The sequence below is a fragment of the Atractosteus spatula genome, chromosome 14 (assembly GCF_055471065.1).
Source record: "Atractosteus spatula isolate fAtrSpa1 chromosome 14, fAtrSpa1.hap1, whole genome shotgun sequence".
Taxonomy (NCBI): domain Eukaryota; kingdom Metazoa; phylum Chordata; class Actinopteri; order Semionotiformes; family Lepisosteidae; genus Atractosteus; species Atractosteus spatula.
Genome location: NC_142719.1, coordinates 38,806,460 through 38,834,263, shown reverse-complemented (window position 1 = coordinate 38,834,263; position 27,804 = coordinate 38,806,460). Strand labels below are relative to the sequence as shown.

At 37.3% G+C, this 27,804-nt stretch overlaps 2 protein-coding genes across 5 annotated transcripts in view; one reads left to right on the top strand and one right to left on the bottom strand.

Annotated features, from left to right (window-relative positions):
* The window catches only part of ctnna1 (catenin alpha 1), a 109,511-nt gene that overhangs the window by 30,656 nt on the left and 51,051 nt on the right, over positions 1-27,804 (bottom strand). For all 4 annotated transcript variants that reach the window (XM_088931532.1, XM_088931535.1, XM_088931536.1 and 1 more), the window contains 5 exons: positions 10,696-10,776; positions 9,480-9,632; positions 1,452-1,544; positions 1,016-1,172; positions 265-465 (listed from right to left, as the gene is read on the bottom strand). In XM_088931532.1, coding sequence (XP_088787658.1) covers positions 265-465; positions 1,016-1,172; positions 1,452-1,544; positions 9,480-9,632; positions 10,696-10,776 — 685 coding nt within the window. The remainder of the gene's footprint in view (positions 1-264; positions 466-1,015; positions 1,173-1,451; positions 1,545-9,479; positions 9,633-10,695; positions 10,777-27,804) is intronic.
* On the top strand, positions 13,579-19,646 carry lrrtm2 (leucine rich repeat transmembrane neuronal 2). Its single transcript, XM_088932368.1, has 3 exons — positions 13,579-13,706; positions 15,950-16,002; positions 16,713-19,646. Exons 1-3 carry the CDS (start codon positions 13,579-13,581, stop codon positions 18,323-18,325), a joined length of 1,794 nt encoding a protein of 597 aa, XP_088788494.1. The 3' UTR covers positions 18,326-19,646.

The following is a 27,804-nucleotide window of genomic DNA, read 5'->3' as shown; positions in this document are numbered from 1 at the left end:
ATCCATATCGGAGAGGCTCCAGACTACACCTTATTTTCTTGTGCAAACAGTATTTCAGTGTACTAACATTTTCCTGTGTGATTCTTCTTTGTGCTGAAATCAACAACTCCCAATCTCTCCCAATTCTCCCATGCTTTACTATTCTCATCAACTCTCCAACATTAGTAAAAATGCAATTCCTGATAGCAATGAATTTAAACCATTAGATAACTGTTCATCAGCAACCAGAAGGTATAAGGTCAGAGATGTTAAGGTACATTTTACCTGTATCAGTCAAAAGCTTGGTGGCTTCCAGAACTTTCTCAGTGTAGACGCCAGGCTCGTAGTTGTCCATCTCAGAAGTGACCACATGAACCACTCTGGCTGCCCGCCCTCTGATGGCTCCTGCAGTGCGATCCAGTCCATCCACATCTTTTTCCTGGAGTGCAATCACGCACTTGTTCACATCCTCCAAAATGTGATTTTCTGGGAAAGAAAGATGCACATCATTATAAGAAATAAGAATTTCAAGTGCATTAAGTTGGCGCCCAGTAAATATCTTTCACTCAAGTGTCCCTGAATGATCAAAGGCTTTTAAAACCTCATTAGCCAGGGCAAACTCACAGGTTGCAATAAGTTAGGACCTTGTTTCCAATAGGCATCAAAATACAAATAAACAGTGTACACTGATGTCTGTCCTTGCTTCTAGGCAAAAAAACGCTGCTCAGGTTAATGAGAGCTTTTTAAGCCAGTCTGACAAGGAGTTTGTTCAGGGACTTCACACATACATGACAGATTGTCAATTTTCAACAGTTCGCTGACGGCCAGGTCCTTTCATACGGAAGAGAAAGGTGTTACGGTTATCAGTCTTTCTGGCAGAACGCATCACAAGCTGAATGAAAGAAACACCAGCCTATGAGCTACCTGTCGAAATGAACAAAACAATACAGGTCTTGTGCTGCAGGGCTAAAATCCCTACATCTTGAATGATACCAACTTATTCCAGAAAATCATCAATCTGAATCAAAGCACTTACCAGACACACACAAGAAGTCATCAATTGAAGTTATGTCATCAACAGCATCAGTCAGCACACGAACTTGCCTCTCCCACTGGTCTTTGAAAAGGTCCATGTTGTCTTGAGCCACTTTACTATTTGGCTTTGCAGCAAGAGCTAGGGCTGCATTAATCACCTACAAAACACAAAGGTTCGTCATAAATCTCGTTACATTTCAGCAAGATCTTTTTTTATCAGGCTACACCAACCTGAAGTAAAGCTTTTGCACTGACGTGGCATGGATGATGCATTGCATTGTTTTCTATTTACTTTCAAACAAAACCAGTCTGTAAGATAAAAACCTTAACATGCTGTATACATTGTGAACAAAGCTTCAGCTTTGGTGTTCCTTATTACGCCTTAATAGAACATTCTCTAACAAAAAAACACCATAGGATTTTTGCAATTTATATACCTGTGGGCAGAGAGTTTCCAGTTGAGAAGCAGCCATACGAACCAGCTTCACGCCTTCTTCATTGTTGGAAATGGAACAAGCCAGGTTGGCAACCTGCATACAGTATAAAAACAGCTGTATAAGCAAAACAGGTCGGGCTTTTTGAATGCATTTAGTATAAAATCACACATCAAAAGATGGCATATAATCAAATTTCTTTAGAATAAAAATTAAACTTGATACTCTCACTAGAATGTCATTTACAAAAACAGTTTTTTCAAAATAAAAAATGTAACTCCGTTTTCTACAACGGACAGCAGAGGAAAAAATAGGAAAAAGGGGGAGAATATAATACATTACTGCAGTAGGTACATGACAGTCAAAAGATCGGTGCGTGGATAAGGCCTAGACAGATCTGTATTTTCAAATCTAATTATATTCAGCAACTAAAAAGGGGAACTGGCTTTCACAATGCTGTGCTGTTTAAACAAACTTGAAGAACTGGTGTTAAAATCTTCAGTACATAGTTAAACATGTACTGGTAGAGGTTCTCATTCCAAATAGAAGTTAGTACTATGATGAATTAAACATTCCCTTTCAGCATTACACACTTCCCATTCACTGCAAACAGAGGTCAATAACCCTGACAATGGCCTTATGGTCATGAACCTTAAACAAGGTGATACCCCCTGCAACTCTACTGCCGTCGGTTTAAACCTCACTGTACTAAAGAATGAATAACTTTTAGCAATGCTATTTTAGAAATCTTGTATTCTGCTACCGTGCCTAGCAGTTTAAAAATAATTTCTGACCACTCGGTACATTGGAACTTTAACTGGCTCAGTCCTAAGATTTCTCTAAATATGGGCATAAACATTTAGAAAAACTACTACTTTACTGACACTTTAATGATGAGAAACCCCCTGCCACCACCAGTAATTCAGATCCAGCCACAACAGAAATCAGACAAATCAAGATACATTCCACTCCTGATATTTCATTAACCTAAATTGAATGGCACTTTCCAGCAGCTCTTTAACCACTTATTGCTATTCTTTTTCAAAAGCTAAATCTGGTGCACTGATGAGAAAGAAAGAGCAGGGGAAAAAAAGCTACATTTGTAGAACATACAAATCAAATGAAAACATTTTTCAACTAAAGATTAACTTTAAAATGTGCTTTCTTACACATGAGACTGTCCATTTATTCACACATGACAAAGGCCATCAAAATATAGTTTTCATCTCTATAACAGTGCTCAAGTGTAGTCAGAACGGGGAAAAAAAGGAAAATAGATCCGCACACCCAGCTCAAGTTTTCAGACTCAGTTGTTGTAATTTAAAACTCTGAGGAAACATAGTTAACCAATGTTATTTAAAAAGGAGTTTAACTACCCTATGTACCGAGATGAAACTTCATACTTAGCAGTGGGGGTGGTGACCATAATCATAATTACATTTAAAACCTTTTATATAATGCAAACACTAGAAGGCATCAAATCTTGTGTATTTAAATTAAGTTTAAAGACGTGTGCATGTGAGAAAGCCAACAATTGGTGCAGATTCAGCAGTTATAACATGTATATAAACTTGCTACACTGGAAGGTTTACAAGATGATGTTTCATTTAAAACAGAAAAGCAAGAACTGCAGTTTAGCAAAGTCCTGATCATTGAGGATTTTAGGCAAAGGTCAAGATTAAAATAAAATCCCAAAGCAGATTTTTTTTGTTACATTCAGGGGGCGAGATTCTTCAATCACCAAGTTAAATTTTACATCAAGAGCATTTTCAAGATATGAAAACATTATGCTGAGGAGCATTTATTTGTCAAGTCCCAAATCATGGTAAAAAGATTAACATTACATCAGTTTATAAAACGTAAATGAACATGCTGCTCTTGGGAAGGCATAAAGTTCGCATAGTTACTGCATAAAAAATTTACATTGGCAGATCAAACCCAGAAGCAGTTGAGGTTTTGTTTCTACTCAAATCAGGGGGATTTTAAGAATGAACTTCTGACGGCAAAAGTTCAAGCGATCTGATTGATTTTTCCAGCAATCGAAAGTTTGCTCTTTTTATTAAGTTCAGATAGACTCATCTGCAGAAACAAAGGATGGCAGTATAAGCAAATCCTCAACTTATTTCTTATATTTGTATAGCATTTATATATCTTTATCCCAAAGGATCCCAAAACACATTACATGTGGGAGGGGATACACTGCACCCACCACTGGATGCAGCCCTACCTGAGTAATGTGAAGCCTTCCTTTTGCACCAGCAGTCCCACCACACAGTAAATCAGGTGGATAAGCGAGACAATAAACCAATTTAAATTAAGGGGAAATTTAAGTTGACCAGTTCAGGAAATTCCAAAGTCACATTTAGCCAGAGAACTGGTATTAGCACCTCTCTTCCAAGACTACAATAATAAGCAAAAAGGGCCAAGACGACAAGAAGGCATATGAATGTAAAAATCAACATTCCTCCATGATCAGGAAAGAGCATTAGCATGGTAATCAGTGATGTGACTAAATCTTGCTGCACCATTACAGTTGAAGTATGCAAGATTTAGTCTACTTCAACCACCCATCGGCTGATAAAAGTATTGTAATTTTTCTCCTTCCCATAAGTTTGATTTCTAGCAACCTTGATTAGAAGATCTCAGTCAAGGTACCACATGAAAGTCTTCTGGACAGGTTATAAAACAAGCCAAGCTGTGTGTATTAATGCATCTAAAGAAGGCTTCACAGCCGAAACGTAGTTTTCTTTCTTCTCTTTTCAGCCTGGAATAAACCTATTACTTGTTTCTATATTAATACTTTACTGGCAATGCAGCTAAAAGGGACGTGCCTCAACAGTTGATCACTTATAGGGACAGAAAACAATTTGGTAGATGACTGTTGCACACTTACTTGCCATTGGCAAAGACGTAATTTAAAAGTTCAATATTAAGCCATGTGAAGGCTGAAAGGTGACCCTTTTTTTCCCTCTTTTTGCCTTCTCCACAAATCTCTGATCAACCACTTTTAACTGTTCTTCAATCCTTCAGGTACGAAAGAGGATCTTTGACCCCATTACAGATTCACTGTGACTAACTGTATGTATTAAAACCTATCTTCATCCATGCTTGTTAAAATACAGCATCAGTACCTGATTCTGTGTAATAAAGAAAATGATGGATAAAGAAAAAATCTGTTTTAATAAAGGTACACAAAGTACATGTGTGCACTGTTTTTGATTCTATCATGACAGTATGCTAGAATAACCTTATCAGAGGTGCAGGGTAAGTAATCTTTGTCATTGTTTCTATTCAGATCTATGAGAAGTAATTTTTTTAAAAAAGATTTTTTTAAATGTCACATCACAGATAAGCTCTTGGCTTCTGAAAGTAAATTGATTTCTAATAACTTTTCAGCCTCTACCTCAAGAAATTAAAATTTCATACGGCATCTGCTGCGCAATCAAAGAAGAAATGGGTTTTACACAAATTTCTTTACAAGCTCATTATTTTTCAGCTTAACATTCTAGAAATATGGAGCACTTTAGTGAAGAATTGCTTTGTCTCAATCTTAAATTCTATATTTATATTAACAGACAACTGATTTGTATGTGCACGCGAGGGAAAAAAAACTTTTTAGCTGCCGCCATCTGCTTCAATGGTTCTGCAGGATGTGCATATCAGGTAAGTGACCCTTACTCAAACATATGCAATCAGTTTCTGTAACTGCACGTTAATAAAAGGTACTGCAAATGAAGAAAATAAAAATGGCACTAGCTGGAACTGCAGTTTCTATCATACGAGGCGTGTACATATGTGAAAGAACAGGGCCACCCAAAATTCTACTTCAAACCCCCTTTAGAATACACAACTTAATGGACCAAATTTATGAATTGCACAAGTAAACAAAATAAAACCATAATTTGTGACTGCTGCATCTTGTGCATCAGTTAATTGAATTCTCAAAGAAATGCCAACATTACTTAAAACATTCAAACAGTAAAGGAACCATAAAATAACTCCTTTCAAAATTGTTCACAAATGATTCACTTTTACATACAAAGCAACTAGTGTATCCAGAAAACACAGATGGTTATGAATTCCAAGAGAGGAGAAAAAAGGATTTCAGTCAATATACTTTTTCTTTAATAATGCTCTATCAGGATTACCTGCAAACCCTACAAGATTAGAAACGAACTGTGTGGGTTATTAAAAGTAAATACTTTCTTAAAGCACACAGGACTCCTTTTTCCAAGTCAATATGCAACCACCACAAAAAAATCCATGAGATGCTTCTGCTGTTTTCTACATGTTAAATAAGAACTGGAAGTTATAACTAGACAAGGATAACACTGTATTCCTTCTGACTAATGCTGTAATCTTAACTCCTAAAAAGCATACAAATCACACAATGGGACAGCCCATAAACAGAAGCAGGAAAAAAAAATTAAAAATTAATTTGCATAAAACTGAACAGTTAGCACTGTTCATAAGCCCAAATGAGCAGTGTTACTTTATTTCAATAAGAAATTGCTCTAGTGAAAACATTCTTTGAACTAGGCTGTTTCTCATTCAAAACTGGAGGTACGCATTTCTTCTTCAGTCACTGTTGCTCACATGATCAGATAGAATGACGTAACAATTTAACTACCTTTATTTGTTGCACTTTAAGTTTATTTAAAATATAATTCAGCGTAAGTGATTTTTTCTTTTTAAGAATCAGCTCATAGTGTTTAAATATATGCATATAAGATGTAACATTTAAAAAACAGAAAAAATAAGGCCCACTTACATTTTCCTTGTTGAATATTAAATCAGGACTAAACATGTTATTCAGCAAACGACGCAAAACATTTTCCCGATTTAAAGTGACACAAAACCCACTTCTCCAATATTGCTCATTGCAAAGAAAGTACAGATAAATTAGAATTACATCAGTTCTCAAAATGTTAGACAAGTAAAAAGACTATGTTAATGAAATTCATGTTTATATTTCAGATTTGTGAAAGACTAGGGAAAAGTGTCTGAGGTGATAAAGAATCTTTAAATACTGAACCCAGTAACTTCTACTGGTGAGATCGAGGATTTACTATTTTGGTGGGAGGGGGAAAAAAAGCATTCAACTACATGAACGTCAAACAAATGGAACTACACTAGCCTGTAATGAGTTGGTGATGAACTGCTGTCAGTGTATTCAGGTACAATTAAGTGCTATATAGGAACCATACATTAAAAGGAGGTGGCATTTTAGATCCCAGAATGGATTAGAGACTTCTGCCACGCTTATCTGTTGTTCTTATTTAGATTCAACCCTGTGAATCCATTTCCCACCAAGGTTTAAACAACAGCCTCAGTTCTTAAGCCCCCTGGCCTTTAATTTCCCCACAAGCTGCATTAATGAAGAGCACTTATTATAGGGTGTCAACCCAGCACCAAACAAGGGCATTCCTATGCAAAGCACATATACAACCATCTATTGTCTGCAATCTTCTTGCGCTGCACAAATTGTATACATTTTAAAATTGTCAAGAAAATCAATATTAAAAACCTTAGATGTAATGTTAAATGGGCACACAATTCAAGTGCGTGTGGATTTACTCCAGGACATTTAATGGTTGTGTCCTTGGATCTGCAGTGTAGCTAACAAATTTAAAGAATTAAAATACCTGTTTATGACAAGGAGATTTAAATAAAATATGTACCCTTGGGCACTTAACTGTCCAAAAATAACTGATTGGTCTCCCTCAGTAATCATTCAAATTACTGACAGTACATTTACACCAGATAACCAATTCAACACCAACATCATGTGCTGGGCATTTACTACTTTTGGATGGATATTCTCGTTTCTGCCTTTAATACCTTACTTAAACCCCTTTTATTTTAGATCACAGTATATCAACAGCACAACAGTTTTGCATTAATAAAAATGAAATGGTGGAAAAAGGACATAAAAGTACTATGAAAGATCATCAACAAACGTGCTAGTTTATTTGGAATTAACTTTACATTCAAACTATTTTCTTTAATCTTGAAAACAAGCTGTAGAGGGCACTGGACAGAAACTGCCTTCAGCATAATGGGATAATATCTAAAATCTAAGTAATCTTCAGTTCCGACTGAAGAATAAAAAGGTATTCACTGCATCCAGAATATTTCATTCATGTCCTCTTCAATCCAAACAGATGCTATTTAAGGCTGTAAAATACCTTTAGATCCATTTCCATACTTGAACACAATCACAGCTTTAAAAACAAAGCTTAATACAATCTGATTATTCACAGTGACAAATAGTTTGGATTCTGTTAAAGAGGTTCTTTATTAAGACGTCATTAAGATATCACGCTTCAACAAACTCAAATTAAGGGAAAAAAAACTACTGCTGGAATCTATTTCAGAAGAATATAAAGCTTACAAATTGAGAAGGCCATTTGGGCCAGCTTGCTCATTTCATTGCAAGCATTTTTCACGATATTCATGATGTACTTGAAAAACTTCACAGGTCATCAATTACAGGCATGCTTATAGAACACTGCTCCGTAACATTACATAAGGCAAGTGACTTAGATTTAATATTTCTCTATGGCCATTTTCCTAAATATTTACTTCTACTGTGCTTTTTTCATGGCTGTTACATCAACTGAGGGCATATTGTAAAAATGTATTACAGCATAGGATTATGCACATTAGAAGATGTGGCAGCTATTTTTAACAGTTTAATGCAGTTGCCAACAGTTAGGGAAAAGCAAGGATCTACAGAAGCCAGGATTCCTGTGATCCCGGACCAACATGCAATGTTCCTGCTAGCCAACACACTGTGGGGTAAACAGCCACGTACACTCCGGGAGAGGCCAATGAGCACTGCTTCTCAAGAGGGATCTGAAAAGAGCTGAGGACATCCACAAATGTTTCCATGACTGGTGTGAAAGTCAGGAAATTTCCAAAAGGGTTTATGCTCTTACACATGAAAAAGAAAAACAGATGGCCAGTTTGTTTGTGCGGTTGCAGATTATTCTACTGCTTCTGGATTATTGTGAGGGATAGGGGCTGTGCCCAATTTATGAAACGCCAGCATCCTGGCCAAATTTCACATTGGCATTTATCAATCACAGCCTCCTAATAATCCCTATCTATGAGTTGGCTTCATTACTCTGTTCTCCTCCCCACTGATAGCTGGTGTGTGGTGAGCGTACTGGCGCACTATGGCTGCCGTCGCATCATCCAGGTGGGGCTGCACACTGGTGGTGGTGGAGGGGAGTCCCCATTACCTGTAAAGCGCTTTGAGTGGAGTGTCCAGAATAAGGAATTATATTATAAAGTTTCTTTTCAGAGAAGCACTACTGGTGAGGTGAATACAGTGATCACAATCTTTTAAAATAATGTAATACTAATGCTGAAGCAGGACTGCCATCAAAGAAAAAACCATCTTTGTGAGCAGTTTATATATCCTGAACTTTAAACATCTACAGAGGCACCCTCTTTTTAAAAAAAGTCAGACATCCTACCTTTAAAACAACTTCTTTTAAACCATTCATTTAGCTAAGAACTTGTCAGCTGGTATGATAAAACCAGCTAACACTTAAAAGTATTGCCTCTATTCCAGTGAAGGAAACTCCAAATATCTGTTGAACTATTCTACAGCAGCATCAAGGAACAATTGTAAAAAAAAGTCATTACTACTGTGAGAACCTGTGATTTTTATTTGTTAAAGAGAAGTAGGGATAGTTACTTTAATAAATGTATTAAAAAAGAAAATAGACTGGCTTCTGTAGGGAAAGCTACAAAAACACCATTTATCTCACAAACCAAAGATAACAAAATGCCACCCGTCAAACATAATGCACATATTGGCTAGAAAAACAGAAAAAATAAAATGCCAGCTGCTGCACAACACGGCAACAGCAGAGATTTACTAGAAACTGAACTGAGCTCTACAGTAATGGCACTAGTGGGAATCCACCCCAACAGCAGAAATCTCTCTAAAAACAAAACAAAAAAAAATGCAAACAAGAAAAGGGGTTACAAGAAAAGTTATGAGTTGTATACACCTACCTCAATCAGCTTATTGGCATGCTCACGGAACACTTGGGCATATTCCTTCACTTCTTTCTCATTGCCGTTTTTTGCAGCTTCGATGAGCACCAGAAGGGGAACATTGGTCTCCAGAAACGAGTCCGACACATGATCCATTACTGCTTTACGCAGCTGAGGAAATGAAAGGAAAGCAGACATTAGGCATGATTAAAAAAAGGAATATTAGTCACCGGATGAGCTAAATTAAGTCAACGTTACTATATTGCTCTAATATTTTAAAATAAGAAAAGGAAAATGCACACAGGAGAGAAGCCTCCATTTCAAGCCCGCTTGTCCTGGTGAGGGTTTCAGAAAAGCAGGACATTTCTTTGATAAACAGATGTAATCATTTATGGGAGCTCTGAAAATCGATTGATTTCTGCAACAGGGAAAACCTGTTAGCATTAAGCCTGATCATCACTCTAAGTCAGACATTTGGGACAAGAGAAACTTTATCACAGCCTGAAAAGTGAACTGTACTTATTGGGTATTAACATCTTGTTAAAAGCAATAACCTACACTGCGGCTGTGAGGTTCCAGAGATTTATAGCACTGGATGGGCTGCTATTAATGCTTGTGTAGCACTTTGTCGCAGGCCAATCCCACAGGAATATTAAGCAACTTGCAAAAAAATCAATTTTTACTTTGGCTCCTAACTTTTTAAAAAAAATATTTAAACCCATCTAAACCAGACATTATATAAAGAGATTTTACAGGGTTTAGCAGAAAGGACTGTTTTGCTTCATTCCGTGTGGCTATGGAGATCCTTAGCTTAGCACACTGTGGACAACTGGTTGCACAGTACGTGCAAAGCTCATCTACTTGCCACCCTTAATTATACTCACAATCTTCTGTGGGAGACTATTAGGACAGAGCTACCACACACACTCCGGACCAAAAACTAATTTCACTAATCAAATTAATGTTCAGTTATACTAGCAAAGAAATAACTCGTTATACTTTTGCAACAATCTGTAGGAGACTTGACAAGCATGGATGTTAGTCCGTAGTGATGCATTTCAATGATATTTTAGCAAATCAATATTTAAGAGGCTTTGATGCCTGTGTTCCTAATCAGGCACTTTAGCATTAAATGTTTTGAACATTCAGAAGAAAATGGGCAAAAAGAATCTTGTCCACTAGTTTTATTATTGTATGCCTGAGTGGTAGTGCAGGCAGAAAATGGGTGACAAACCTGTCTGCGGAGATCACGTGTCTTTTTAGTCATCCGGTCAATGGCTGAATTAAGGGCATCACTCCTCTCTTTTCTGCCAGCCTGCAACACAAAGAAAAAAAAAGGTTGTTTTCATAAAGAGGACTACTCACTGACAAGTCCTCACTATCCCATAAGTATCTGAATGTGACAAAGGTACAGAAAGAGCATTTTCTCTATAAAAACCAAATCAGTGAATCACCAGAGAAGGCAAGAGGTTGTTTCACACAAACTTCAGAAACCACTTTATTTTTCAAGTTTGAGCAACATCTGCTTAAAGCTTTCGCAATTACAAACATCTCCCAGGAAAACCTCAGACCAAAATTCCAACAGAATAAGGACTAATTTTCTCAGAAGGAGAAACTGCTTTTGATGTCAATGCAACGGTTGTAAATTAGCTAGTTGGACAAAAAGCACAAAAAATCCCCAAAAGTAATTTAAAAAACTGTACTGTTATAGATTGCATGCATGTTTGGATTTAAGAATCTTGGATATATAGTCATTTTTCTGACTATATAAGCATTTGTACATTTTTGTTTTGGATTACTATTCACAAATTGATGGAAAAAATGTGGGTTCATCATTCAGGAAATTTGATTTAATATTTAACATTTTCATTTTTAGCTCATTCAATTCTTGTGTTCACCGATAATTCTCTACCTGAAACAGTAAGGAGAAATCTGTTTGCTCATTTGTCTTACAAGAGATCTACATATCTAGACTGACTAGATGCATAAGCAAAATGTGGCCACTTAAGAATGAAGTATGAAAAACGCACAACTTGAAACCGACAACCGCCAAGTAAATCAGTATTTTGTTGGAGTACTTGGGTTTATCAGTAAAATACAGTACATAACCAGTTTATCAAAGTATCAGTAAAATACATAATACAATACATAAATTAAACTTCAGTGATGCACTATCCAAACACCACAATACTTCACAGCATTTTATAAAGTAAAATGTTCTGAAAATTATTTCACTAGCAACTACCGGGATGTGAAGTCCCATGTTTTATCTATTTCATTTTGGAAAAATGCATTTTTGGATGAAATTCCCATTCATCAGTTCTGCTTTCCATTATGACCAGCATTCCTCAGTTTCTGCTTCAAGTGTCAGTACCACAGTATTTTAAATAAATGAATTAATTCCCACATCTGATTTTTTTTTAAATATCTTACATGCAGTTTACACCTTTTCTTTACTAAATACTCCCTAAACCATTTCGGCACTCACTGAACTAGCATGAAAACCAGTCCACAGTCCAACATATGCCTTACTCCCCCCCCTTGTCTATAGCTGCGACTCCAGAAGAATCCTTTTTATGATAAAACAGTACAACACCAAGTCAAATTTGTTGAGACCCATTAAATGATTAACAAAATAATAGTTAAGAACAGATTTAAAGTCGCTTCAGTAGAACAAAGTGAAGGAAACAGATTTAGGACTGATGCTTTAACTCATTTTCAGTCCAGGAGCACAATCAAAAAATTTCAGTCTACTGAAAAGAGAATTTAAAAAGAAAAAAAGGTTTCCAATACCTTTGGTTCAATGCTTGACGTGAGAATCCCTAATTTATAGCAATGGCCGGTTAGAATTCAGCTTATTCAAGCAACAATTAAATCAAAGCATGCCTGTAACAAAAATGTAGTAGATGGAAGAGATGTTTAAAGATTCCAATTACAATTAGCAAAATCCTCATAATTGGCCAACACTTGTACACTTCTGCTTTGCCTTTACTTTATTATAAATATGCACAGGCAAATCTTGTAAATGACTGCTCTCAGACTTCGCACAAGTTTTCTTAAAATTCCCCAAGAGGTTATATTCAATTATTAGTACTCAAGAACTTTTGAAAGCTAAATTAGCCAAGAATAAACAGATTAATGATTTGGAAGCTTAAAAACTATAAACTATTTATAAAGCCTTTTGCAGTACAGTACAAATTGAACAGCTTGCTAGTTCAACCAGTTTCTAACCATAAGGGTAATGAGCAATTACTGTACATTACATAGAGATGTCTGCCTAGCAGATTAGTGTTTTTCCCACAGTTATTTAGAAGTTAATTGAATCAGTAATTAAATTTTAAGGCATGTCTTACTATGTGGGTCTCTGAGGTAGAATGTAACAGGATTCAGATTTAAAATTACGACAGAGGTCACAAAGTTTAGCAAGGAGGGTAACAGAAGGTTGGCTCATACACTTGTGAACTCCAGAATGACAAAAGGGGCATAAACACAAGTAAAGTACTAGCCTGGTTGCCTAAAGAACACCAACAACAATTATGAGAAAAAAAAAATAGCAAAGGTGTACTGCTAAAAATGTTTTTCCCCCTCCAACATCTAGTTTTAAAACCACACGACAGCACATATAAAGAGTTGAAAAAAAATCAACTCATAGCTTGTGGCTTACATGGATCCAGAAAAAAATACAGATAAACCCCACTGCAATACCCACTTCTGATATTCTATATTCCGAATCCCACAAACAAGACTTATGTAACATAGGAAAAAAGCCATGGCTACAACATTTTTTTCTTTAAAACTACATTTATGTCTACAAATCTACAAATTGAAATTACAACATAGCTAGGCAGGCCAGCAACATTTGTTTCCCCTGTGCGGTTTTAAAACACGGTGGACAATTTCTTCTTTGCTTTTCTCACCCACCATTAACTCAAATAAGCAAACCATAGGCAGATCCTGAAACTTCAAAAGGCACAGAACCAACTCTAGCCTCTAGATGACAGGAATGAAAATTCAATAAATTCCCGTATATTTCGCTCTGAACACATCTTGTCAGAAAGAAAGGCCTATAAAACTTAAAAAGAGGAGGGGGAAAAAAAAGTCAGTTTCTATCGGGCAAATGGACTTCACTCACACGGCCCAACAAATTGCTCGTCTGCGCTTGGAAGGTACATCTCAGCAGAGAGGCCTGCGGGGAATCTCTCATCGGAACACTAGCAGCAATCGCAGGACAGCCAATGAGACACGGCAATGTTATTGACCTCAGGCTGGCGCACTGCTGGAGCCCAGAGAACACCGCTGTCTTTGTCCGGCTTCTTTTATATAATTGCGACACAGGAAGTTATTACGCACGTGCTCTCAAAATTGCAGCGATCGCTTCAAAAACCAAAAAAATCCGCTTTTAAGATGCTCCCGTCGTGGGTTCCCTTCAATTCTTCACTGCTTCCTTAAAGGTTGATAAACGATGCAATGCAATGCGAGCATTTCTTTCGATGCATGGAATTCGAAAATGGACTACGCGGCAAGCATGAGATCTTGCTTAGGTGCAAATTCCACCTTCCAGAACAGCTGAAAGCTGGCTCGGCACCAACCATGAGCTGCATGGAGATTTACAAAGAAATAAAGGCTAGGTTTAAGTTTTATTGCTAAAACCTTTCTGACACCTAAGCAGCCCGTTTAATTGGCCATCTTTCCTTAGTGGAACATGGTATTTGATGTTTTCTGATGTATTTTGGTTGCAATTTTGAAAAGGCAGGTTTAAAATTAGTTGTGTCAGCTTCTATTACACAAATGGGCAAATCTAGAAAATGTGTACAGAAGCACATGTGCTTTAAGAAAATGAACCAAACACGGAGGAAAAGACTACAGAAAAAGGGCAGGAAACAGCCAAAAGTAACTGAGAACACATACAGATAAACCACACTGCCATTTGATACAATGTTTTAAGTTGAGAATCCTATTAAGCAGTACAATGAAAAGGGTCCTACAGGATACAAGTTACATTTACATTAAATTAAAAATGCATTTCTAAGTTAACTATCGCCAAATACACTTCCCAGTTCTATTTATTTGCTCTTGATTTATTTACATTTAGTAAAAGCATTTTGAAGTTCAGAGGAAAGACTGGAAAACCTAAATGCATGCCTTATGCTAATGGACTCTACAAAGACATATGCCACAGTACAAATCTCCTGTTTAACATTTAACCAACAAAACATTCAAGCTTCAAATGCAAGATTGTTCAGTGAAATGTGCTTCATAATTTTAGAATTCCCACTGCTAACAGCCTCTATTCAACATGAAGCCTGAGTATTTTTAACTACACCTCAGTACTTACATATTTCTGTTCATGGAGGATAACTCAATTGACTGATTTTACAAACCAAGCCACTAAAATCAAATTATCCTTTTCTTCAGTTATGACTAAGATTTGGAAATGTAAGTAAAAAGGCACAAATTCATACCTAACCATGTTAACACCCTACAGAAATGTGCGATGAACAGTCTATTCAGGTTCCAATTACAATCTGTCATGACAGGGCTCTTTGAAAAGGTATTAAAATCAGCGATGATAAAATCCCAGAGCCAAACTGACTTAGAATTTATTCACAAACCTAACAAAAGCCAGGCATGTAAGTAAACAGATATTCACACTATTCTGGATATATTTTGAATCTTTGTTCTTTGAACAATCTCACTACGCTCTAACAGGGTATAAAACACCTCTCCACCCCATCAGAAAAAAAAATGTCCAACTAAAATTAACATGAGCAATGACGTGGCTTTAAATAACTAAGCCCTGCAAGACGTTTCAGTTATCAATATTCGGATATAAAAAAAAGGCTGGAAGGAGAGAAGGGGGCAGGGAATCAGAAACACGCAAGTAGGAGTGAGCAAGTGTGCAAGTGAGAGAGAGAAACAGCATCACTGAATCAACGCCAGCCTGCCACCACTCTGTAGCAGAGAGTGCCTGCAACAAAAGCATAGTATAGCATCTCTGCTTCTCTCGCTGCCTTTTTTCCCATTTTACAGCATTTCTCCTCAGAGCTGAGCACTCGGTATAGAGCACTGCTGCTGGAACCATACAGGAGCTGGTTTCATGAACGGGGTTCTCTGCTGCCATCAACAAGTTGGGGTTGATAGACCCCCCCCACCCCCCCACCCCCCAGCTGTGAAAGAAGACTTTGATCTTCAATTAACCAATTGAGCCGACACCATTGTGGAAGGGGAAGAAAACAAATGATTGCTTCAGATCTGAATAACAAACTTCAAAAATAAGGATTGACAAGGAAGATGATTTTGCTCAAGTAATCCCTAAAACAAATTACAAAAGGATTAAAAAATATCATAATCGATGGACATGGAATTTCTGCTTTTGTTACAATTGGGGGGACTAAGTATTGCTTTATCTGAGAAAAGCACAATTCCTTTTGTGTTTTCTCAAAAGGGCTCTTTTCAATTGGATTTCTTTTCCGTCTCACTGCTCAAAGAGTCTGCGGAGAAGGACAGTTGAATGCAGCCTCCAATGTGCACAAAAGAATGGGTAAGTTTGCTCTTTTATATATCAAGTCTGGACCTGAATAGGAAACAGTGCAAAGGAGTGGAGAGAATCAAACAGCTCAAGGGCTCCCAACCAGACATGTTCTATATGTACATTTTTATGCAAAGGATTTGTGATTCCTAAGAGGCTACACATTCATATAGTTAAAGCAGGAAAGTTGGAAAAATATTCAGTCATTAGCTTGCATATTTACATGGAGGTAAATATAGGATCTGTGTAAGAATATCCCAAATCATTTTAAAGGGCACTAGATCTCTGGTATTTGCAACCTACACGGGAATCTTAATGTCAAATAAAAATGAACTTTGCATTACATAAGTTTCAGAGCTTGTTCGTTTGATATACCTTTTAATGGATTCTGATATGAAAGAAACGAAAGGCTGACAAAAACCGTCACAGGCGCAAGGCTTACAAAGCAATACATGCTAATGAAACAGGTTCTAAAAAACAATTTTAAAATGGTCAAGGTTAAAATATTACAGATTGACAATGAAACTTCAGGTTAGCAACAGAAATGTTACTAAATCTGTACTACAGTAATACAAACAGGCGTTCACTGACTTACTCAGATGAACACATGAATATGAATCCTGAATTGCACCAAAAATAGTCACTTCACATACACGACAGAACGTCTCTCCTATTCCGGAGAAGATTTATTTTTCCTTATTCTATTTCTTTAAACTACTCAGGTTTCCATTCAAGGTGGCCATTGGTGGGACCAGCACCAGTGGCACTCTGTGTGATCGGCATGCTGCTCCGCCTGCTCCCCGTGTCAGGCACAGCCTGCCCTCAAAAGTGCCGCTGTGAGGACCTGCTGTTTTACTGTGACTCGCAGGGCTTTCAGGCACCCCCAGATGGTGTAGACAAGGGGGCCCTGGGCCTCTCACTACGGCACAACAGTATCACTGAGCTGAGCCCAGACCAGTTCTATGGATTCAGTCAGCTCACCTGGCTTCACCTGGACCATAACCAAATTAAGACTGTGCGGGAGGATGCCTTTCAGGGGCTCTACAAGTTGAAGGAACTCGTCCTGAGCTCTAACCTCATTTCTACGCTGCCCAATACCACCTTCATCCACCTCATCAACCTTCAGAACCTGGACCTCTCTTTTAACCAGATGACATCAATCGAGCCAGAGCTATTCCACGGTCTGCGCAAACTCCATACACTCCACCTGCGATCCAATTCCCTGCGTACCACTCCTGTACGCGTGTTCTGGGACTGCCGCAGCCTAGAGTTCCTGGACCTAAGTAACAACCGATTGAGAAGCCTGGCCAGGAATGGCTTTGCAGGCTTAATCAAATTACGTGAGCTCCACCTGGAGCACAATCAGTTGACCAGGATCAATTTGGCTCATTTCCCCAGGCTGATATCCCTCCAGACTCTCTTTCTGCAGTGGAACAAGATCAACAACTTAACATGTGGGATGGAATGGATCTGGACAACTCTGGAAAAGCTGGACCTCACTGGAAATGAGATTCACACATTGACCCCAGATGTGTTTGAGACTTTGCCAAATCTCAAGGTTCTGCTGCTGGATAACAACAAGCTTACTAGCCTTGACTCACAGATCTTGGATATGTGGAAGTCACTGAGCACCGTAGGGCTTTCAAGCAACCTTTGGGAATGTACCAAAAGGATCTGCTCTCTTGCTACTTGGCTAAGCACCTTCAGGGGAAGATGGGAACACTCCATTTTGTGCCATAGCCCTGAGTATGCGCAGGGTGAGGAAATACTGGATGCAGTTTATGGGTTCCAGCTTTGTCAGAATTTTTCGGTAGCAGCTGCCCCAGCTACAAGTTCTCCAAAGGCAACTACTCCGCCAGAGGCCACAAGCTCCGTTTTCGGAATTATACCCACCCCAACACAGGACTTCTATGCAGAGGATATTACTACAATAACCACAACCACGACCCCTTCCCCAACCACTAGCCTGACAACCACCACTGTAGCAGGGGAAGCAGTCACAGAGGAAGATTTTTCGGAGATGGACAACACTCTGCTCACCCAGCGTGTTATCATTGGAACCATGGCGCTCTTGTTTTCTTTCTTTCTCATTATCTTTGTGGTCTACATATCTCGAAAGTGCTGCCCACCTACTCTGAGGCGCATCAGGCACTGCTCGGCCCTCCAGAACCGCCGCCAGATGAGGACCCAGGCACGGCAGACCATGGCAGACCTAGCCACCCAGGTCCCATACAATGAGTATGAGCCAGCGCACGAAGAAGGAGCACTGGTCATCATCAATGGCTACGGGCAGTGCAAATGTCAGCAGCTGCCTTACAAAGAGTGTGAAGTATGAACTCTTATTTATTCCTGTGATCATGCTTCACCATTTTGCCATTCCAAAAACAAAAACAGGATTTTTACTTTACCTAAGCATTACATTTTCCATTAGTTCTGAGAAATCAGCAGCAGGCTAGAGTGCTGCCGATACTTGTCTTTCATCTTTCTTCCTTTTCCATTTTTAGGGATGTACGGAACAAAATTTACCTTGAAAGAATAGGACATTTATTTTTATATGTACAAAAACATTATCACCCTGTCTGGGAAATGTAATTATATACTGTTAAAAATTCGAGAAACCCGAAAGGAACTTAAATATGTAAATTTGTCATAAATGGGAGAGTAAGATGCATAATTCAAAGACAAATTCAGAAAGTCCATCAACCACTTAGTCAGAGGTTTCTGCTCTTCAAATGGAAGAATTTCCACAAAGATACCATCTTTCCTGTTTTAACAAGGTCTTGATGCACTTGCAAACTCATGATGCACAATTGACAGATCTGTAAAAAACGCACTGCAAATCTTGCCTTCTTCAGTAATAACTGACACAAATCTGGCAAATTTCAATTCATGGTTTATACTCTTTTGTAATAAATGCCTTAACAGGTTTTTATATCTAAAGGCTGAACTAATTTTCCCCCTGTCTGGGGGGTATGAAGAAAATTAAAAGTGCTTAGCATATTCACTTTAAATCAATTACGGGATTTTTTCATCTTGTGTGATAACCCCGTTTAAAATATTCTAATAGCCTTCCAGTTTTAGGATTTGACTTCATTCAATAAACTCCATTACCTCTTATTAAATTCAAAAGCTTAGCACTTGTGTCTGGAAAGGTTAATGGCCAATATGCTGCAGCATTCCCTCTGCCAAGATATCTAAGTTATCTCCCTCAATTGGAAAAAGGTGCTTCCTTTTTGAAACAATGTAAATCAAAAATATCTAATTAAACTATCACTGACTTAAGCATTTTAACATCTTTATGCATGATAAAATGTTCTCAATTGGAGGTATTGTTTAAAACAGCAAATTTTTGTTGGGAAACAAGGTTTATAAAATATACAGGGTCTTTATTAGAATAGTACTGCAAACGCTAGTACTGTAAAAAAAAGTTCCATTAAAAACTAGATTTATACGCGGAACCCACTGTCAGGAGGGCTTCAGTGCAATGTTGGCTTTAATCCAGTCTGACAGACTCAAGATTGAGCCAATTAAGGGAACGCAGAAAGGATTTAATATTCTGTCACCCACACCACTGATTCTGAACAAGACGTAGCTTTCTTTGCCATATAATGTGGTCCATTTAGAAGGAATAGTTCCATCTACCCCAAAAAATAAAATCACCCCAGAAACCTTCTGCTGTCAAATTCAATAAATATTAAGTATTAACATCGTGTGCTTAATTTCTTAAAAGACTAATGACTGGAACAGAGGACAATTTACGCAGAAAACTCAGATTGGACAAAAAAGGATGGATGTTACAGAAAACCGACTCATCTAATATTTTTAATGAAAAGGGCAGGGTGTAATTCCGAAGCCCTCAGGTCTTTGTGATTATTAATAAAAACTGTCCTTGCAACATGAACAAACTAAGTAGTTAATACGAGACCTAGTAATTTACAGCTTAACAATGGCTGCTGTCAGCATCTTAGGAAACGTGAGGAATTCTAATGAAATCTGGCTGAGGTCTGACCTTAGCGACAGGGAAACAAAGGCTGATCAGTGAATATGAAAACCAAGATGACTAGGCAAAAGCCATCTCCTTTTAACAACCTGGAGACACATTTACAAGGGTAGTAATTACCTAAAAGTTTAAAGTCCTGATTTTATTTACAAAAAGCAAAGTCATTTTAATTACATTTTCCATTAATCTGACATCCATCACCCCAAAAACAAGAAGTGCTTTATCAGTGGAATACCCAGATATTTATTCTAGAGATCAATTCACTTTAAAAATTGGTATGATAATGATCCCACAAAAATAAGCAAGATCCATGCAATGATATATTCACACAACACATAAAAGTAAATGAAAGTTGCCTCTAGAGGGAGCTATTTGATGACATTTGTGCAAACCAGAAATTCTTTGACAGGCAAACTGCTTGAATGCAAGAGAAATCTGTTGAATATCTAAAGCCAAATTTTGTAATCTATGCCTATGATCTTTCGCTACATTGTAAAAAAAAATCCTATTGGTTTTCTTTTAACCCCCACAACTGCTGAGCCTGAATATCCAGTTAGCATGCCATGCATATATTTCATGACGAATGAAGTCTCCTAAAACAAATGCAGATAATGCACGTCCAATAGGAAAGAAGGCTGAAGGATACCTTCATTTTAGATGTCCAAAAATAACCTTTTTATCACTCAGGAATAATTTATATGTGCGGTTACCAAGACTGCATTATTTAAAAAAAAACAAGGACTTGGGACAATTTTAGAGAAACATGTACCACACCCTTATATGATCAGCATCAAGGCTCTTTAGGAGACGTTTTTCCATATTAATAAAACTCAGATCTAAATATTTCTCGGTTAAAAGGCGCAAGAGGAGTTTAACTGTACAGCAATTCTTTTAACATGATCAATATGAGAAAACATTACGTGCATATTAAAGTTACGATGCAACATTTATATTTTTTCAGCAGGATGTGAAAAAGAAAAACACCACCACAAACCTCGTAGAGAAAACTTTAAAATGCCATATATCTGTTCACATTTAAAAGCCACGTACCACTGTTCTGTTACTTGTTGGAAGCTTTCGCTAAACGGATAGCCACTATTTGCAGTATTCATTACATTAATGTCATTCCCCCCCTTTGCCTGATCCACAAACATGGACAGAAAATTAAACTGTGAAAGAGCATCGCTCCCTCGGGTAATAGCTCTTTTTTGTAGAATAGAGTACTGATGCCATGAAGAGCACTTGGGATGGCAAATGGTTACGGTGATAACTAACCAAATTCATAAACGTACTCTGCAGCCATGAGAGCATCTCACCGTTAAAGCAGCAGCTTGTGAAGTGACAAAAACACAATTAGTTGAACTGTGCATCTGAATGCACTCCTCCTACTCTCACCTGTCTATTAGTCATTACCCCCTCCCCCATTCCAAACCCCTTCACCGATCAAAACCCTTGTGCACATAATGAATGCTTTTTTTTATTGTAATATGTACAATTTCATATCTGTATAGTGGGTAAAGATGTGGCTTTAACTGAAAAGATTTTTTCCTTAAAACATATATTTTTAAATAAAAACGGTTACAATTTATGGATGGCTTTGGTCTGGTGTTGCAAAGCGCATTTGAAGTCTGGAAAATTACAGCCAGTTTCAGGGATGTCATCACTTAGAATTTTTGTCCAGATATAAATAGAAAGTTAATGGTTAACATGACTACAGTTCCAATACCGATATCACATTCTACTACCAGCAACAACGTCTTTACATTCACATTTTCCACAATTTTGTAGACTAGGGTTTGTAGTTTCATCTTTCACCCCCCCCCCCCCCAAGATGACTATAAAAGCAAACCAATTCCATGTTAAAGATTAAATTTCAAAGCTGCAGCGTAAATCTAAATCTTTATTAGCTCTTCTTCTCCAAAGGCATCTACTTAAGTAGAAAACGTGCTATAAATTACTGATATTACTGAATTTTCAACCATATTTTTTAAAAAATTGAAGATTAACATTCAATCATTGTTAAACTCCTAATCTGAAACTTAGTGATGGCTGAATAATATTCATCCATTAAAGGACAATGCAGAATGTCTTCTCTAGCCTACGGGACACTCAAAGTGCACAACTGGGATTGTGATCAACATACAAAGACTGGCATCAGTTTAAATTATTTAAGCTGCTGATCTTGAATGCAAAGAAGAAACAACTAATTCAGTGATTCTCAAATTTTGCTGCAGGCCCATAGGTCATTTATTTCAAGTTTTCATAAATAGTGAATTGAGTCATCATCAACATCACACTGAACTGAATTTTTTTTAAACATTCTCTCAGCATTAAGCTTACATTTTGACTTATCTGTTACAAACCACTGATGAGCAAAAGTAGTGCATTGCTTTTGCTGTTTCTATGCCTAATGGTCTCAATCAAACATAGCTTCAATAGTTTTATCATTATAAAGGCAGCGGTTCAGGTTGACTTCAAGGTTGGCTTTGTTATGGCTTACATCTTTAAAATATAAAAAGGGTTCTGAAGCAATACTGTGAGTCTACAAATCGAACCAATCGCATTTGCTAGCTTGTCACTTGAAGTACTTAAACATTACATCCTACTTCCATTTCAGATATTTCCTTCCAGTACACATTTCAAACTCTAGCTGAAGCACAGATATTATACTTATATTTCTGTTCGGACGCAATAATACGCAAGACGTAATACCATGATGATCCCAGTTGCTTTTGTTTCTTTTTTCAATTAATAAGAGAAAAGAGATAAAAGATGTCTCTCTAAACAATGCTTCCCAATATTATCTTTCAATTAATTCTGGGCTCTGCTTTTAAACAAAATGGGTTTATGTAGGTGGAGTCTGCTTATGTGGTATCTTAGCAACATATCAAATTAGGGTATAATCACTGCTGTGAAGCATAGCAACGGACTAAGTGGACTTTTGAGTTCTCCACCAAGCTAAGAGAAACATTTTGAAATGCGCAGTATTAACACCAAACTAAATTACTCAGTGATCCACTATGAGGATGTAAAGTACTTAGGAACCGTCTTCTACAACCAGCTCCTTAATTGCTCATTGAGAAATGGAAGAATCGCCACAGGAATGGAGGAGCTTGTTGGATTAAAATACAGAATGCATCAGACTGAAGGGGCTGGAAGTTCAGTAGCTCTGGTGCCATCACAGTTTGAATTTCAACTTCAAATTCACAAGACCTTCAACTTTAAAGCTGTTTGTGAATTTGTATAAATGGCTTGCATGCAGTTTTTGAATTCTCATTTTCTGGGATAATAGCTGGTAAGAAGTAACTTGGAGCTCTTAACATTTTGTATTTGACTTGTAAACGCATTTGTCAATCCTAGCAACAAAAATAGAGCCTTCTAAAAAACAATGCTTCTTCATTTTAATGCATCAGCATCATTTCAAACAGCATAAGTTGTAAGACAGAACGATCTCCGTGCAGAGTTGCGACATTTGGAAGGTTAAACATACTCACACTTTCTGAAAGCAGTCACTTCTATACAGCCTTATGCATGTTCTAAAACATTACAGATGTGAGATTTAAAACAAGTAACAGACACCTATAAGATAAAACTGATTATATTCGTGATAGACAGAAATGAAGGTCTAGTATTTAGTCATTTAAACCGGACTATATATAAAGCAACATACTTGTGTATTAACAGAAATATTAAAATGCAGGCTGCATAGATTGGTCTGTCAAACATTTAAAATGTATATCAAACTTGATTCCTTAGACGCACTTCTAATTTAAAGGGAATAACTGGATCCCTAGCAACAAATCAAGTAAATTTGGAAAGCTGTTTCTGTTAAGGGTTAGTTTCTACTCAACGACCCTACTTTAACAACGGCCTTTATATTGTTCAAAATAGGCTTAATAGGTTTTTAACTGGCATTATTGGTTCAGCAGTAAGCATTGCACATTAGTTTGGCAGATTGTTATATTGATGCAGAAGAGGCAAATGTAGACGCAACTAGCACCTAAACGGTGGACCGGATGTTTTAAATTATGACAATACCTGAAAGCTACTGTGGTCTGATACAACATGTTGGTGGGCCTACAAAGGTGTCCCATGCAGATTCCATGACTAAAGATTCTTCTAAAACATTACAATCTCTCCCCTCTTACTAAGGTAACTCTGGAATTCCGATTAATGTAAGGGCTTAAATGTGTTTGGCAGTAAATACATTAGTTGGGTATTTGCTGATGAGAATCTAGATCGATACGTCCTTCCTAGTAAGCATTTTCTAGATTTATTGGGAGCCCATAATGAATACTTGAAGCATGCACCAGCCTCCAAGTCCTTGAACCTTGGAGGCAGTTGAGAAAACCTGCGGACGGCCTCATTTGTTCCATGCGTTCCTGCCTGGCTGCAAACAGTAATTTATAGCCTAGGCTGGGACTGGAATTCTATTGGTGTGCTCAAACCAGAGCAATTCATATTTGTACCAGACAGGGAGGAAGGCAGTGTGGAGGTCCTTGACTGTATATCAAGCTTTGTAGTTGGGCTTATAATTACTACAGCCATCCCAGGACTAAATGTGGCTTAGATTCAACAAGTCTAGCTTGAGCAGGTGGTGTTTTGCAATTTGTTAGTCTTAAAAGCAAAGGACTGGTTGTGATGCAGCAGTGATGGTATAAGGTTTATGTCAATGTATAAAAAAACACCTATAGACTTTGCTGGAGTTACATAAATTAGCAATCAAGCCCAATGTTTATGAAAAATTAACCATTAGCAGATGTCAACATGCTCAGTGTAAGAAAACAGTTGCACTTAACATCAATTACATATTGGACAAGACTGAACGTCAGCTAATTTGTGACTTTCAATAATACACTGAAAGGCACTGAAAAGAGCAAATGCATTTGGTTCCAGTTAGGGATATGAATTTAAGTTGGATGACTAATGACATAAGATACAGACAATGCACTGAAAGTTCAGACAGCGTGAGAAAGGCATCCTTAGGTGTACATTTACTTTCAGAACTATACGTCAGACATCTTCACTAATTTTTAAACTTTCAAGGAACAAGCACCTTTAGCTAAATACACCCTCAGTACAAAACATGCATAGTATTTACGGGCTTTATTTTAGTGTAACTGGCTTTTACCTCATATACTTAAGTTGATGTGCAGTCAAGTGCAGAAGACAACTTCATTGTTGACTGCAATTTACTGTAAAGGACATTAATTTTCAACTTTCTAAATGCTCCAGGTATGCAGGAGAGTTAAGTGGCTAAGTTAATTAAATGCTCTAAGAACACAATGGTTACAAATGAGGTGGCCATTGGTAGTAGTTAATTGATCCAAGGATCTCATCCAGCCATAAAAAAAATCTAATCTTCAGGATACTGGCACCTGCAGTAAGTCCTATGGATTGTTTACTTTAATGACAAGTTTCAGTCTACTGAAATTAAAAAAAAAACTTTGTACTCTTACTGTAAAGTAATGTTTTAATAATCTTAATCTAATAATCCTATTGCCTCTTCTATATATATATACTTAACCTTACCAGAGCACAAGTTTACTATTTCTCCAATTTTAAAACACTTTTCAACTGTGGAAGTTGTACACTTCTAATCACAAATATAAACATTTAGATATGTAGCACTTTATACATTTCATGTTGTAAGGAAAATATTTTTAGGGCCAATTCTCTCCAATTGAGAAAAGACTTAAAATATTTCAGAGAGTATTTCAGCAATACACAGGGACAGAAGATCTAAAGAAAGGCCCATCTCAACTTTTAAATTCTCTTTCATATATTCTAATAAACTTCCATTTCTTCCATCTCTTGTGTCCTATGTTAACTAAAGTGGGACTCAGGTCAGCTATTAGTTAGTACAGGCATAATTCTTCTTTGGATTATTTAACAAGATGCATTAAATGGACACAAAAATGGAGATTAGTGCAATCCATTGTAATTAAGAGTAGGGGGGTCAAATGAACTTTTTTCATCTTAAATCTCAACCCCTTTTTGTCTTCTGCAGTGAAACCTTAACTTGAATTGAATTAGCACCATATAGGAAACCTTTTATTGAGCTAGCTCAGACCAAGGTCTTTAATGGCTGAAGCAGTCCTCTGACTACTGACTTGAACGAGCACAAAATCCAAACTAGGGAACGTCTAAATTAGCATACTGATTTGCTACTGAGATAAGATGCATCAAGGGATCTGCCAAATCATTGGCATAATTAAAGATGCATAGTTAAAAGGGGCCTTATTCATCTCAACTCTAAATGGCTTTACCCATGATTGTTGAGTCTAAGAAGGGGCTATTCTTTTTTTTACCTGAAGCAATTGATTTTTTTAAAGACCAGGCACAATTTTGCATATGTACTATAGCATCAATGGTGGCTTCCCTCACTCCATTCCTAATAAGAATGGTCACAAGTTTACTTACAAATTCTTCAATCGGATTCTGCATTTTCAGGGATTGTTTTGTTATGCATCGCATGATTCCTTTTGTGAAAAAAATGGCCTGCTAAATACAAAAAGGCCAGCTCCATCATTATGTCTCAAAGTTCAGAGTTGTTGCCGATTACTAATCCACTACTATGGGTTGAGATGGGCATTTTTGCTAGCTGAGTGAGTATGTTTGACTATTCCTTTCAACAGAACAGATGCATGGTATAATTATGGATAAACATTCTGTACTCAGAATGGATTGAATGTTTTGCTATATTCCTATTTAGCAAAGATGCAACTAGTGCTAATTGCAATTTTAATTGGGACATGCCACTGTAAAATAAAACTACATGTAGGATTATGGTAGTACAACAAACACTGAAACATTAAAGTAGATACAGCTTAACATTCATTAAAGGCATGGTTTTAACTGTTCTACTCCCCCAACTATGTACCAGCTGATAAGGATATAAATTGTAAAACATTGTATTTCCCATTTAAACTAATTCTGCTTTGCTGAATGTCTTTGAACTCTACATCTCTGTAGGCTCTTTCTACCTGAAGGAAATAAGTTTAACTGCAGTTATGTTGTTCACCTGAAAACTGAATCTACTCGTAGTAATACAGGGAAGGTGCAAAGATCTAAAATAAAATACAATATTGGTTGTATTTCAAAATCGATGTAAGATTAAAAAGTGAAACAAATGCCAAAACCTTTTAGCATCACTACTGTCAGCAGCTTGCTTCAGGGGTCATTTCACTTGTGCTGAGCAGTGAAGCTTCCAGTACTAGCCAGACACACACATTATTCCTCAGCACTGGTGGGTTGAAAAATCAACCAGCACCCAGACCCAGAAATCAATTAAACGTTTTAGTATTAAACTGACACTGAATGCTGAAAGACACCTTAGCTACACATTCGTGCAACTAGTCTGTCTGAGCAAGACTTAAGCTGGTGGATCCCAATCCTAGTCCTAGTGACCCACACACCCGTTAGTTTTTGTCCCAGCAGAATCTTCAGTTACACAATCAAACCCCTCATTGACCAATGACTAATTTGAACTGCTTGTTCCCAGCTCTTAAATATGGTGGAGCTTTACCACTGTATTCTGTAAGTGAAATCCCAAACTTGTGACTAGAAACAAAATGCAAATATCCCAATGAATCAAATTTCAAGATCAAATAAGGCTGCAATTACCTAATGAAGGTGGTTTGAAGTAAAAACCAACAGGTGTCGGTCACCAGAATCAGGATTCAGAACCACTGACTTAAGCCATGGTGTCCAGGCAGAACTAAAAGCCTGCTAGTAGAAAACTCAAAGGTGTTTAAATACACATCTATAATTATGACACTAATAGACAAGCTAGACAATGCCATGCTGCTTTA